This window comes from Macaca nemestrina, chromosome 2 (assembly GCF_043159975.1).
Source record: "Macaca nemestrina isolate mMacNem1 chromosome 2, mMacNem.hap1, whole genome shotgun sequence".
In the NCBI taxonomy this organism is placed as follows: domain Eukaryota; kingdom Metazoa; phylum Chordata; class Mammalia; order Primates; family Cercopithecidae; genus Macaca; species Macaca nemestrina.
The window spans coordinates 97,100,022-97,114,660 of NC_092126.1; the positions used below are offsets into that span (position 1 = coordinate 97,100,022).

General features: G+C 46.9%; 1 protein-coding gene and 1 pseudogene across 1 annotated transcript in view; both read left to right on the top strand.

Annotated features, from left to right (window-relative positions):
- LOC105480604 (5-hydroxytryptamine receptor 3C) overlaps positions 1-11,436 on the top strand; it is a 34,623-nt gene extending 23,187 nt beyond the window's left edge. Inside the window, exons 10-14 of the mRNA XM_071090009.1 lie at positions 6,209-6,359; positions 7,640-7,735; positions 10,131-10,244; positions 11,171-11,225; positions 11,351-11,436. Coding sequence (XP_070946110.1) covers positions 6,209-6,359; positions 7,640-7,735; positions 10,131-10,244; positions 11,171-11,225; positions 11,351-11,436 — 502 coding nt within the window. The remainder of the gene's footprint in view (positions 1-6,208; positions 6,360-7,639; positions 7,736-10,130; positions 10,245-11,170; positions 11,226-11,350) is intronic.
- A 241-nt stretch (positions 11,437-11,677) lies between these two features.
- LOC105480605 (5-hydroxytryptamine receptor 3C-like) lies at positions 11,678-13,962 on the top strand (annotated as a pseudogene).
- The last annotated feature ends 677 nt before the right edge of the window (positions 13,963-14,639 follow it).

Here is a 14,639-nt window from a genome sequence, read left to right on the forward strand (position 1 = left end):
TGTTTATTGCAGTGCTGCTTTCTATATAAAAAATGAGAAATTTCCATCAATAACACACTAGTTAATAAATCATGGTACATTCGTATAATGGAATGCTATGCTACTGTTAAAAAAAAAGAATGAGAGGATTTGGGATTCAAGCAATGTGGTGAATTAGTAATTCCAAAACAGTCTCTGGCTGGTACAAAGTACTAAGCTGTTGGACAAATTATAGCAAATATGCTGCAAAAAGTACTCTTGACACCAATAGATGAATGGGTAAACAAAATGTGGTACATGCATTCAACGCAATATTATTCAGTCTTTCAAAGGAAGGAAGTTCTGACCCATGCTATACCATGGATGAAACTTGAGGACATTTTGCTGAACGAAATAAAGTCACAAACAGACAAATAATGTATGAGCCCATTTATATGAGGTACCTACAATAGTCAAATTCACAGAGACAAAAAGTAGAATGGTGGTTGCTAGAAGCTAAGGGAAAGGAGGAGAGGGGATATAGAGTTTTAGTTCTGAAAGATGAAAAGAGTTTTGAAGATTGGCTGTGCAACAATGTGAATGTACTTAACACTACTTAGTTGCACACTTAAAAATGGTTAAGATGGTAAATTTTATGCTATGTATTGTATTAGTTAGTTTTCACGCTTGTGATAAAAACATACCCGAACCTGGGAATGAAAAGAGGTTTAATTGGACTTACAGTTCCACATGGCTGGGGAGGCCTCAGAATCATGGTGGAGGGTGAAAGGCACTTCTTACATGGTGGTGGCAAGAGAATGAGGAAGAAGCAAAAGCAGAAACCCCTGATAAACCCATCAGATCTCCTGGAACATGTTCACTATCACGAGAATAGCATGGGAAAGACTGGCCCCCATGATTCAGTTATCTCCCCCTGGGTCCCTCCCACAATGCATGGGAATTCTGGGAGACAGAATTCAAGTTGAGACTTGAGTGGGGACACAGCCAAACCATATCATGTGTATTTGCCACAATTACATTTTTCTTTTAATTTTGAAGAGTTTTAAAAATCTGCACTTCAGAATAAGCATACCTTTATATTTCCTGAGAAAAAAATACAATAATGTTAATAAAGTTTGAAAATAAATTGGTATGTTATTAACCAAAAACAAAAAGCATTAAAAAGTAAATTATTTATTTTTATGCATTTTCATTTCCATATATACTTTAGAATCAGCTTGTGAAATAATAGTCATAAGATGCTTAAAAGAAGAACAAAGGTGGAGGAATTACACTGTTTGACTTTATCTTACTATAAAGATACAACGGTTGAGATAATATGGCGTTGGATAAGGATAGACATCTTTTAGCAATAAAACATTTTTTAATTTTAAAAAAGAATAGTCAAAGTATAGTCAAATATATATTTTACATAAATATTCATAAAATTATAAATACAATATTATATATAAAATCATAAATATATACGTAATAGTCAAAGTATTGAATAATCAATTTCATAAAGACAGAAAGTAGAAGAGTGGTTGCCATCGGCGGAGCGAGGGGGAATGGGAGTTATTGTTTAATGGGTACAGAGTTTCAGTTTGGGATAAAGAAAAAGTTCTGGAGATGGATAATGGTGATGATCACACAATAATGTGAATGTATTTAATGCCCTTGAACTGTACACTTAAATGGATAAAATGGTAAATATTATGTTACACAAAATACTGTATTTCTATTTTAGTACAATAGAAAAAAACTTACTTGAAAAAAAAAAGCTAAAGAGAAAAAATTCACCTTAAAAAACAGCAACTGAACTGACAGCCAACTTCCAAAAAAAAAAAAAAAAAAGGAAGCCAGAAGACAGTAAGATATTTTCTAAATGCTAGGAAGAAACAATTCCATCTAGAATTCTATATGTAGCAAAATGATCTTTTAAGAATGAAGACCAGCTGGGGACTCACGCCTGTAATCCCACCACTTTGAGAGTCCGAGGAGAGTGGATCACCCAAGGTCGGGAGTTCGAGACCAGCCTGACCAACATGAAGAAACCCCGTCTCTACTAAAAAATACAGAAATTAGCCAGGCATGGTGGTGCATGCCTGTAATTCCAGTTACTCAGAAGCCTGAGGCAGGAGAATTACTTGAACCCAGGAGGCAGTTTGCAGTAAGCTAAGATGGCACCATTGTACTCCAGCCTGGGTAAGAGTGAAAGTCTGTCTCAAAAAAAAAAAAAAGAAGACCAAATAAAGGTTTTACAAATAATGAGGGAGATTTCAGTAGGAGATTTTCCAAGAAAAAGATCCCTTAACAATAGAGCGGCTGGGCGCGGTGGCTCAAGCCTGTAATCCCAGCACTTTGGGAGGCCGAGACGGGCGGATCACGAGGTCGGGAGATCGAGACCATCCTGGCTAACACGGTGAAACCCCGTCTCTACTAAAAAAAAAAAAAAGTACAAAAAACTAGCCGGGCAAGGTGGCGGGCGCCTGTAGTCCCAGCTACTCGGGAGGCTGAGGCAGGAGAATGGCGTGAACCCGGGAGGCGGAGCTTGCAGTGAGCTGAGATCCGGCCACTGCACTCCAGCCTGGGCGACAGAGTGAGACTCCGTCTCAAAAAAAAAAACAAAAAAACAAAAAAACAAACAAAAAAAAAACAATAGAGCTTTCTTTTTTCTTTATTATTTTTTAAAAATACAGATGGGGTCTCACTCTGTCACTCGGGCTGGAGTGCAGTGGCATGATCATAATTCACTGTAGCCTCAAACTCCGGGGCTCAAGCAATCCTCCTGCCTCAGCCTCCTGAGTAGGTAGGACTATAGTCACACGCCACCACACCCAGCTAATTTTTTTTTCTTTTTTTTGTAGAGATGGAGGTCTCACTATGCTTCCCAAGCTGGTCTCAAACTCCTGGCCTCAAGCAATCCTCCTGCCTCAGCCTTCTGGGTTTTTGTTTTGTTTTGTTTTGTTTTGTTTTGTTTTGTTTGAGATGGAGTCTTGCTCTATCATCCAGGCTGGAGTGCAGTGGTATGATCTCAGCTCACTGCAACCTCTGCCTCCTGGGTTCAAGCGATTCTCCTGTCTCAGCCTCCCGAGTAGCTGGGATTACAGGCCCACACTACCACGCCCTTTTTGTATTTTTAATAGAGACAGGGTTTCACCATGTTGGCCAGGCTGGTCTCGAAGTCCTAACCTCAAGTTATCCGCCCACTTCAGCCTCCCAAAGTGTGAGATTACAGGCGTGAGCCACTGCACCCAGCCAGTTAACTACTAATAATATATATTTTGTTCTATGGAAGGACATGGGGGAAGAGAAGAAAAATAAACTGTCTAACATATACACAAATATATTCATATCAAAATGAGGAAGAAATAGGTATAACTATCACAGTTTTCATGACTATAACTGGTTATATGGTCATATCTGGTACTTAACAATGACCTTCTTCCGCTGCCTAGTCCACATTCCTTTTGTTTTCAAAAAGCTCCATGGCTGGTCATGGTTTCTTACCTGATAGAGTGGCCCAAATCTTCACCCCTCCAGGGACTGAGCATTTAGTAGTCCTGTCTGTTTTAGGTTGCTGTAGTTTTCCACCGACTTTAGTCACAAGACCTAAGAGTGCTAAGAGGCACCTCACAGCATCTGTATTCTCATTATTCTCCTTCTTCCACCATTATATTGTAGTAACCCAGTTTCCCCACAATAGTCAGGATCAACCACCCCTTTTGTTGCCTGTTGATTCAATGGCATGCAGAGTCCAAATTGGTCAAGTAGTAGTCTCAACTTCCAATTTAACGGAACCATTGTTGTATCACCTGGTGGAAGCCGTCCTCTAAGACTTCTGAAACAGCAGAGCCCGAAGTTGTAGGGATGAGAAGCAAACATTTCATGGGTTCATTCTTGAAAGAAATTAAAAGTGTTACTCCAGAGTGAATAGATGAATGCTAAGAAAGGGAGACAGCCTTTTTGTTAATATGGAGAAAGTTAGACTGGTTTGAATAAAGATCAAACCAGCTATAACAGTCCCTTAAGCCAAAGCCTAATTCAGAGCAAGACTCCAACTCTCTTCAATTCTATAAAGGCTAAGAGAGGTGAAGAAGCTGCAGAAAAAAAGGTTGATGCTAGCAGAGGTTAGTCCATGAGGTCTAAGAAAGTAGCCATCTCTGTAACATACAAGTTAAAGAAGTGGCAAGTGCTGATGAAGAAGCTGCAGCAAGTTATCCAGAGATCTAGCTAAGATCATTGACAAAGGCGGCTACACTAAACAATAGATTTGCAACATAGATGAAACAGCCTTCTCTTAGAAGAAGATGCCATCAGCCGGGCACAGTGACTCACAACTGTAATCTCAGCACTTTGGGAGCCCAAGGCGGGCAGATCACCTGAGGTCAGGAGTTGGAGACCAGCCTGGCCAACATGGTGAAACCCCATCTCTACTAAAAATACAAAATCAGCCAGGGATGGTGGCACAGGCCTGTAATCCCAGCTGTTCGGGAGGCTGAGGCAGGAGAATCGCTTGAACCCGGGAGGCGGAGGTTGCAGTGAGCCGAGATGGCACCATTGCACGCCAGCCTGGACGACAGAGCAAGACTCCATTTCCAAAAAAAAAAAAAAAGATGCCCTCTAGGACTTTTATTGCTAGAGAGGAGTAGGCAAGGCCTGGCTTCAAAGCTTCAAAGGACAGACTGACTTTATGAGACAGTAAGGCCATTGGTGATTAAGTTGAAACCAATGCTTATTTGCCATTTGGAGAATTCTAGAACCCTTAAGAATAATGCTAAATTTACTCTGCCTATGCTCTATAAATAGAACAACAAAGCCTAGATGATAGCATACCTGTTTACAGCATGGTTTACTGAATATATATATATATATATATATATATATTTTTTTTTTCTTTTTTTTTTGAGATGGAGTCTTGCTCTGTCGCCCACACTGGGGTGCAGTGGTGTGATCTTGGCTCACCGCAACCTCTGCCTCCCAGGTTGAAGCAATTATCCTGCCTAAACCTCCCAAGTAGCTGACATTACAGGTGCCCACCACCACGCCCAGCTAATTTTTGTATTTTTAGTAGAGATGGAGTTTCACCATGTTGGCCAGGCTGGAGCTGGTTGGGGAGCTTTTTAAACACACACACACTTCTCAGTAGGGGTGGAAGCATGTGTGTGCAGGTATTTCAAAAAGTTCATCAAATGATTCTCTGCCCACACATATTCCCTAGTGGCCCCAGGGCTATAGGCTTTAGAGATACTAGACAAGAAAGCGTAAGCTGGAAAGTTCTGTTTTAGGAGAACGACAAAAATGAAAGATTCAACTGGGGAGAAACCAGACAGAGAACACTTTATGAAGAGGCTATTGCAATAGTGCAAACGAGGAATGATGCAGATCTGTGCTTCAGTGCTAGCTGTGGAGACAGAGATCTGTCAGTTGGGTTTATGTAATGAAATGGAGCTTACCTTCTGAACTGAGCTTCTTAACTCAACATTGATGATAATTCCTAATGTCCACAGTAAAGAATACATTTCTAGGTCTGCAACAAAATTGTTGCATGTTCTTGTCTTCTAAAATTAGCAAGTGTCCCCACCACGAGACAGCATAACCATTCCTTTCCTGGTGGCCCATGCCCTTTCCCTGAGGCAGTTAGTTCCACAAAGATGTGACAATGCCTTTGTCAATGGCCTCACCTGCCCCATCCCTCAGCTCCCCCATTTTCTTTGAAAGGTACTTGGAACACAAATTTAAAGCCACTCATCTAGGCGGGGCACGGTGGCTCACACCTGTAATCCCAGCACTTTGGGAGGCTGAAGCAGGTGGATTACTTGAGGTCAGGAGTTCGAGACCAGCCTGGCCAATATGACGAAACCCTATCTCTACTAAAAATACAAAAAATCAGCCGGGAGTGGTGGCAGACGCCTATAATCCCAGCTGCTTGGGAGGCCGAGGCAGGAGAATTGCTTGAACCCGGGAGGTAGAGGTTGCAGTGAGCCAAGATTGCGCCATTGCACTCCAGCCTGGGCGACAGAGCAAGACTCTGTTTCAAAAAACAAACAAACAAACAAACAAAACACCACTCATTTAGACAGGAGTGACAAATAGGTGCTTCTTCCCCCATCTTGGCCCAACTTCCTGCCTGCCTGGAGCCCAGAAGGCGTACCTGGGCAGAAGCACGGCAGAACACTCTGCTGGGATCCCTCTGGCCACAGCCACTCACAGAGAGTGGTCACGTGACATGAGGAGGATTCAAAACCAGCAACCAGAGTGGTCCCAGCTCCTTCAAGCTCAAGGATCTAGGGGATCCTGATGAGTCTCCAGACAAAAGCGCAGGAGAGGAGGATGGAGGGAGGTGGCCTGCTGGCCTGGGGGTGTTCTCTTCTGCCTCACTGTCAGCCTTCTGCTTCAAGGTAAGATAGGACAAGCACAGAGGAAGATGGGGATATTGTTTAGGGCAACATCCAGGAAACTTCTCATTCTCCAGAGCTGCAGAAAATTCAAAACAGACAGGTTAAAATTCTCTGTAGGATCCATGTTTTGGCTTCCTCTTAGTTGCAGATGAAACGCCGATTTCACTGGTCAGTACGTACAGCCCCGCTCTCATTTGCCTGCAAACTGTCTGTCCCTCCACTTTCCCACCTCTCCAATTCCACTCTTACGTAACGGCCAACTCTTCCTTTCTACCAAGCTATCGTTACTAGAACATAGCTCAGGTCCTGTTGACTTTCTGGTGTTGCTTGGGAAGATCTTGTGGAGGCGGCGATGTGGAGCGAAAGAACATTCACTTCCCCTGGGATGTGTTTCTCTGTAGTTTGGAGATGAACCTTATGAATCACCTGGTATGGAAAGATAGTGGAAGAGGCATGGGAAAGGACTTTCTGGGCTGTAGTTACAGGAATAACCAGTGGTGGCGTGCGGGTGAGGTGGACAGAAGGGCTTTTCACTTCATTGTGTGGCTCCACCAACCACATGGTGGATGGAGGGTCCAAGAGATTTTTGCAAGATGGTGGTGATGAAAATGGCACCCACAGATCTTAGAGGAACTTGAGAGGGGCAGTAAGTACCACACATAGGAAGTAGTCAATAAACTCACATTGAATACAACATTCCTTTATTCCCCATATATTTTATGTCACACTCATGTTTATTTCTCTCTAAATTTTCCTTTCAGGAGTCAGGAAAACCTCAGAAGAAGAGGGAAAAATGGAGGAAAAGCATATCAGGAAAATTTTGTTCAGTGGCTATAAGGAAGAATCACGATAGAGCCAGAGGGTAAAAAAGGAAGGTCAGATAAAGGCCAAAGCCTTAGGGTTGTATGGAGGGAATAGGACTCCCTGGAGGGGCTCTCCGCATGCAAATTTAGGTAGGTTTATATGGGAGCAAAAACATAGGAAGAAAGGCCTGGGCTCTGACTCAGCTCACCACATCAACTTCCACCATTTGCCTACCAGCCCAGCCCACTCTCCCACTTCTGGCAAGAAGGGAATCTTGGCCCAGGAAGGAGGGGCTCACATGCCTCTCCCAGAGTTCACATTGTTTTTCTCTGCAGAGAGGCTCTCAGGCCCCAGCCCTGGCACCTCTCTCACCTAGCAAACACAGAAGGTCTCAGCTCTCTACAGGAGGGACAAATACTTTTACCATTAATTGCTCAGGCTTTTACCAGCATGGGGTGGACCCTGCTGCCTTCCAGGCCATATTTAAACAGAAGGCCTTCTGTCCAGTCATCAACTCCAGCCTCCCCGCTCATGTCAACATCTCCTTCACCCTGTCTGCCATACTGGAAGTGGTGAGACCTGATCCCTGCATCCTTTCCATGGCTTCTAATAAGGAACAAACACTCCTTTTTTGTTGCTGTTTTTTGTTTTTGAGACAGAGTCTCACTCTGTCGGCCAGGCTGGAGTGCAGTGGCACGATCTCAGCTCACTGCAACCTTTGCCTCCTGGGATCAAGCAATTCTCCTGCCTCAGCCTCCCGAGTAGCTGGGAATACAGGCATGTGCCAACACACCCGGCTAATTTTTGTATTTTTAGTAGAGACAAGGTTTCACCATTTTGGCCAGCCAGTTTCGGACTCCCGACCTCAGGTAATCCACCTGCCTCAGCCTCCCAAAGTGCTGGATTACAGACGTTAGCCACCGCGCCCAGCCGGAACAAAAACTCTTTACATGGTCAACCCAACATTGCCCTGGTGCGGTGATGAGCAATGAATCTCCTGAAAGAATTTTGTGCAAGTTAGATGCTCATCCTGTGTCACGGGGAAACATGAACAGGAATGTTGCAGTAATATTTCTGTAGGGAACATTTATCCTTGAGTCCTGCCCTTGTGGAAATATTCTACAAAAAAATGCATTCCCAATGAGCTCCCGTACTGTTTTTTCACCTACATTTTCCATGCAACCTGTATTTTTCTGACCTACCCTTCTTTTATGACTTGTGATTGAAAAGGTGAACTGTCACTTGGGACCACTTAGGAAACAATGGTGGGAGGTAGATTAGGTCCTGGTTTCATGCCATGAATGATCCTGCATGGGAATTTTATTTATTTATTTATTTATGGACAGAGTGCACAACTTTAGCTGCTGTTGTCATTTCTGTGGTTAAATATGGTATGTGAGTGAGATTCAGTTTCCTTCTCTCTTTCTCCTACCCTTTTTTTTCTGGCTTTGCTTGCAAAATCATGTTTATTGAAATTGACAGTGCCTGAGGGCATAAATAAATACAACCAGAATGGGGCCAGTGTTGACAACAAATAGCTTCCTAGGCTGCCAATCAACTTTGAAAGACATAGATATAAAATACAGGGAGAAGGAGGGCATTTAGTTGGAAGTCCCAAAGTAAGCTTCAGGGCCCAGATGTAACCAGCGTCCAGCTTAAGATTTCTCTAAAGTGGGAGGTGAAAGGCCAACAAGATTTTGTTAGCTAGAAAAGGGGAGACAGTTATCACCAAGGAGAGAAAAGAAATCAGAATTCAAAAGGAAATGAGGGGCTGGGCACAGTGGTTTATACCTATAATACCAGCACTTTGGGAGGCTGAGGTGGGAGGATCACTCAAAGCCAGGAGTTTGAGTCCAGCCTGGGCAACACAGCAAGATCCTATCTCTATAAAAAAATTAAAAATTAACTAAGTGTGGTGGTACATGCCTGTAGTCCCAGCAACTCAGGAGGCTGAGGTGGGAGGATTGCTTGAGACCAGGAGGCTGCAGTAAGTCATGATTATGGCACTGCACTCCATCCTGAGCAACAGAGTGAGACCCTGTCTCTAAAAACTTTTTTAAAAAGGCCGGGCGCCATGGCTCATGCCTGTAATCCCAGCACTTTGGGAGGCCGAGGTGGGTGGATCACGAGGTCAGGAGATCGAGACCATCCTGGCAAACACGGTGAAACACTGTCTCCATTAAAAATACAAAAAATTAGCCAGGCATGGTGGCGGGCGCCTGTAGTCCCAGCTACTCGGGAGGCTGAGGCAGGAGAATAGCGTGAACCCGGGAGGCGGAGCTTACAGTGAGCCGAGATCGCGCCACTGCACTCCAGCCTGGGCGACAGAGCAAGACTCTGTCTCAAAAAAAATTTTTTTTTAAAAAAGGAAATGAGGTGGAGTCATGGCTAAAGTGCAGCAAAAAAGAGAACAAAAAAAATTTTTTTAAGGAAATGAGGTCAAAAAAGCAACATGCATAACAATATGCCTAGTATGATTCTATCTATGTAAATAAAAATGAGTGCTGAACCAGGCGTGGTGGCACACTCCTGTAATCCCAGCTACTTGAGAGGCTGAGACAGGAGAATCGCTTGAACCTGGGAGGCAGAGGGTGCAGTGAGCCAAGATCGCGCCATTGCACTCCAGCCTGGGGCGACAGAGTGAGGCTCCATCTCAAAAAAAAAAAAAAAAAAAAAAAGTGTTGGAATATATATTATTGTTATCTGTTGGATGATACACAAGAAAATGTTAATAATGAGACCGAGGTGGGATAGGGAGTGAATTGGGGTGAATTGAGGAGGGAGAACGTTGCTTTATATATTATACCATTGTGGAATGGTTAAAGTTTCGTCATATGCCCATAGTACCTACATTTAGAAAAAAATACATATGTATGTATTTGTAAAGGAATGGAAGGGCAGGAGATGCTGACATAAGCCAGTTCCAGACTTCAACCATACCACATCCTTCTGTGCCTTGTGCTCTAGATCTGGGAAAACCCACTCAGCAGCTGGGACCCAGAAGAATATGGTGATATCAATAAACTCACTGTGACAGCTGAGAACCCGTGGTTCCCAGACATCTTCATCATGGAATCGTGGGTATGCTGGAGGGCTAGGAAAGCTGGAGGGAAGCCCTGTCTGCAAGGAACAGGCCAGGACAGTGCAGGGCAAACTCATTCAGTGCAGCCACTAAACACTTACTTCAGAGAGAAGCAAGATCACAGCTGATTAGCTTCTCCCCTAGAAACAAGAAAATGGCGGGCAGAAAAGATGGTGGCAGGTGAATTGCTTGAGCCCAGGAGTTTGAGACCAGCAAAACCCTGGTCTCTACAAAAAATGCAAAAATCAGCCAGGCGTTGTAGTGCACACCTGTAGTCCCAGCTACTCAGGAGGCTGAGATGAGAGGATCACTTGAGCCCAGGAGTTTGAGGCGACAGTCAGCTCTGATTGTGTCACTGCACTCCAGTCTGGGTGACAGAGCACAATCCTGTCTCAAAAAAAAAGGTAAATTCAGTTTTTTAAATACATAAAAAGAACAGTAGGGTATTTGTGTGGATAGTGAGGTGGGAGTTGAACTTAGGAGTGACAGCAGCAGTGTCCTGTCTGGAGCACCACCGCCATCACGCGGACTGTAGCAGGGAGGCACAGCCGGGCTGCACACTCCACTGAGCAGGCAGGAGCCCCACCCTCCTGGGTGCAGCTGCAGCTGCCCAAACCATGGCTGCAGACCCACGTATGCCTGTACTCTTGGAGGCCCAGGAAGGCCCCACTCCCTGCTCTTGCAGGCTTGGAAATGCCTGCTTTCACTGCCTGGCTTCTCCCTGCCGTCGGTGCCTGCTCTGATCTCGAAGCAAAGTCGAGGCTGAACCCGGGTGCTGTCAGAGCCTGGTTGGGTGTGCACGCACTCAGAGCAGTGCTGACACACCAACCCCCTGCCACCTTGGCCCCCTCCAGACTTTGGGTACCAAGGAGCATAGGAGGGAAGCCGAGGGGGGCACTGAGGGCATCTCGGTGCTGGCCTGCAGGTGCCCCTTGGCACCTACAGCCTGGGCACCATGAACAGCAGTGAGAGGCAGACAGGTTCCTGGGCGGAAGGGGGCGGGTTCCTCATGAGGCCCCACCTTCAGGCCAGGGAGTGCCTGAAGGCTGAGGATCAGGCTGCTAGTTCCACATACTGGAGTGAGAACTTGTGGTGCTTTTTCCAGGCCTGCCCTTGGCCGCCCATGGACCAATCGGCATGCACTTCCTCACCTCTAAGGCCCACGAAAGCCCCAGGCTCAGCCAGAGCTGAGCAGACATCCAACTACTCACTCCAGGGCCTCCTCTCTGCTGAGAGGTGCAGACGGCGGGAAGACCAGCTGCAGAGAGGAGCTATTCACCCCAGGGTCTCCTCTGAGCTATTCTGTCACTCAATAAATCTCCTCTTCATCTTGCTTACCCTCCACTTGTCTGCTTACCTCATTCTTCCAGGACACAGGACAAGAACTCAGGACCTGCCCAATGGCAGGACTGAAACACAGCCCTTGCTCACCATGTTGTGGCTGAAGAGGAGAGAAGAGCTGCAGCCCTTTGGGAAGCCCAGACCTGGGAGCTCCCCAAGCCAGGGCTGTGACTCCCTCTTTGAGGCCCTGCAGTCCCTGGACTCTCCAAGCTTCCAGGTGTTATTGTGTTCCCCCAGCAGCAGTCATGGAAGCTGCTTATGGTGTGCCTGGTCCAGCCACGGCCTTGCAGACAGCCAGCAGCCATGTCAGCACCTGGAGCTGCCCACTGCAGCAGCTGGCCTGCCTGACTGTGCACAGTGGCCAGACTCCACACTCACTCACTCACACACTCCTCGCCACTCCATACCTGGCTTGCCCTTGGAGGGGTGGGATCCAGGCTGGTAGCATGAGCCAGGTGCAGCCGGTCAAGCCGAGTGGGCAGAATGAGCCCAGTGGACCCAAGCAAAACTCAGACAAAGGCAGCACTGGCCACAGAGGTTTCCAGCCAGAAAAGTGACACCCTAAGGATCCTGCAACAGAAAGGAGTGAGACACTGAGACACCCCAGAATAGAAAGGAGGCAAATAAGCAGCAAGGAAGTCATTGTATTGGGCAATCTGGAAAAGGTAGCTGAATTAGTTTTCTAATTCATCACGCCCGCACGAGCAGGTACCAGGCAGATGTGTGTTGAATAAATGTTTGTCTCTCCTGCAGTGGATAACATGGGCATGGACAAGGAAGTATAGGAAATAGGTACTTCAAGTGACACTGTCCAAACACAGTGGAAGTGGGAGCTCCTGGGCATCAACGAGGCCACCCTGAAGATATCTGTGGGTTCCAGTCTTTTTGACCAAATCATGTTGTCTGTGAACCTAGAGAATCTGGCATAGCTGTACCCCTCACTACCACCTCCTCCCTCACCAGACCCATCTGAGTCCAACAGGCAGATCCTCTTACTTCTTGCCCCAAGACCAGATGGCCCTTGGGCACCATAGCCCTCGGAGCCTTCCTCTCTCCTAAGTCCCTCAAAGCAACACCCCTTTTGGAAGCTGCCAGCTCTGACCTAGGGTTTGTTTGGAGGTACGGGGGCATCTTGTTAGTCACATAAAAACTGCTTCTCTTTCAGCCCCAGAGAGAGTCCTTGCTGGTGTGAGGACACCAAAGAAGGATGGAGCTGGAACCAGCCTTTGGGCCCCCTTTAGGGCTGGCTTCACCAGTTCTCTGCTCATTCCTCCTCACCAGGTGGCCATCAGGTGCAGGCCCAGCCTCTGTGTGATAAACTTTCTGGTGCACAGTGGCTTTCTTTTAATTTATTTATCTATATATTTTTTAGAGACAGGGTCTCACTCTATCGCCCAGGCTGGAGGGCATTGGCACAATCACTGCTCACTGAAATGTCGAACTCCTGGCCTCAAGAGATCCTTCCACATCGGCCTCCCAAAGTGCTGGGATTACAGGCCTAAGCCACCACGCCTGGCCCCCAGGGGCTTTCTGCTTGCCATCGATGCCCTCAGCTTCTACCTACCAGCAGAAAGTGCGAATCGTGCCCCATTCTAGGCCACCCTTCAGCTGGGCTGCAGCGTCTTCCTGCGCATGGTGAATACACTACTCCCCGCTAGTGTCACCCATCATCAGTACAGCTCCTCCCACAGTTGGAAAATGGAAAAAGAAAAAGAAGTCTTTTCTTTTAGGGCTGCTGGGGCTCCTGAGGCAGAAGGGAGAAAAAGAGCATCTCAGAAAGGGCCCTCTGTGTGAAATAGGGAAACGGGTGGCTTAGTCGTGGTACCTGTGGACCTGCCTCAAGCCTGCTTCTTATCCCCACCCAAGGTGTCTACTTCGCCTCTCCCTGATGGTGGGCAACCTGCTGGAGACCGTCTTCATTACCTACCTGCTGCACGTGGCCACCACCCAGCCCCCACCCCTGCCTCAGTGGCTCCACTCCCTGCTGCTCCACTGCACCAGCCCAGGAAGATGCTGTCCCATGGCGCCTCAGAAGGGAAATAAGAGCTTGGGTCTCACCCCCACCCACCTGCCTGGTAAGGGAAGTCAGCACTGCCCACACTCGCCCTTCACACTGGGCCCCACACTCCTCTAATCCTGTCCCCTTCCCACTTCGTGACTGAGCCTCTGTCCTCTCCATAGGCCCAAAGGAGTTGGGGGAGTTAGCAGGGAAGAAGTTGAGACCCAGAGAGACGGAGCTAGATGGGGGCTCAGGATGGACAAAGGCCCAGCTAGTGGAGCTGTGGGTGCAGTTCAGCCACGCGATGGACACCCTGCCCTTCTGCCTCTGGAACACCTAGGACTTGAGTTCTGAATGTGCATGAGCAGCAGGGTTCAGCTTCCCTTGGCCTCAGCGGGCCGTGCCAGGCGCTGCTTCTCTGCTGCAGTCTGCAGACCCAGCCCCAACCATGCCATGATCCCTGCTCCAGCCCTCCCTGTGGTTAAATAGAACCACTGCTAACACTCCCAGAAACGATAATGTATTTCCAAAATAGAATAAATTCAGAATATACATGTTTATGTTAGAAATATAATTTAATGCGGGGCGCAGTGGCTCACGCCTGTAATCCCAGCACTTTGGGAGGCTGAGGCGGGTGGATCAGGAGATCGAGACCATCCTGGCTAACATGGTGAAACCCTGTCTCTACTAAAAATACAAAAAAAAAGGCCGGGCACGGTGGCTCACGTCTGTAATCCCAGCACTTTGGGAGGCCGAGGCGGGTGGATCATGAGGTCAGGAGTTCGAGACCATCCTGGCTAACATGGTGAAACCCCGTCTCTACTAAAATTACAAAAAATTAGCTGGGCGTGGTGGCGTGCACCTGTAGTCCCAGCTACTTGGGAAGCTGAGGCAGGAGAATGGCATGAACCCGGGAGGCGGAGCGGAGCTTGCAGTGAGCAGAGATTGTGCCACTGCACTCCAGCCTGGGCGACAGAGCGAGACTCCGTCTCAAAAAAAAAAAAAAAAAAAAAAATAGCCGGGCGTGGTGTTGGGCACCTGTAGTCCCAGCTAC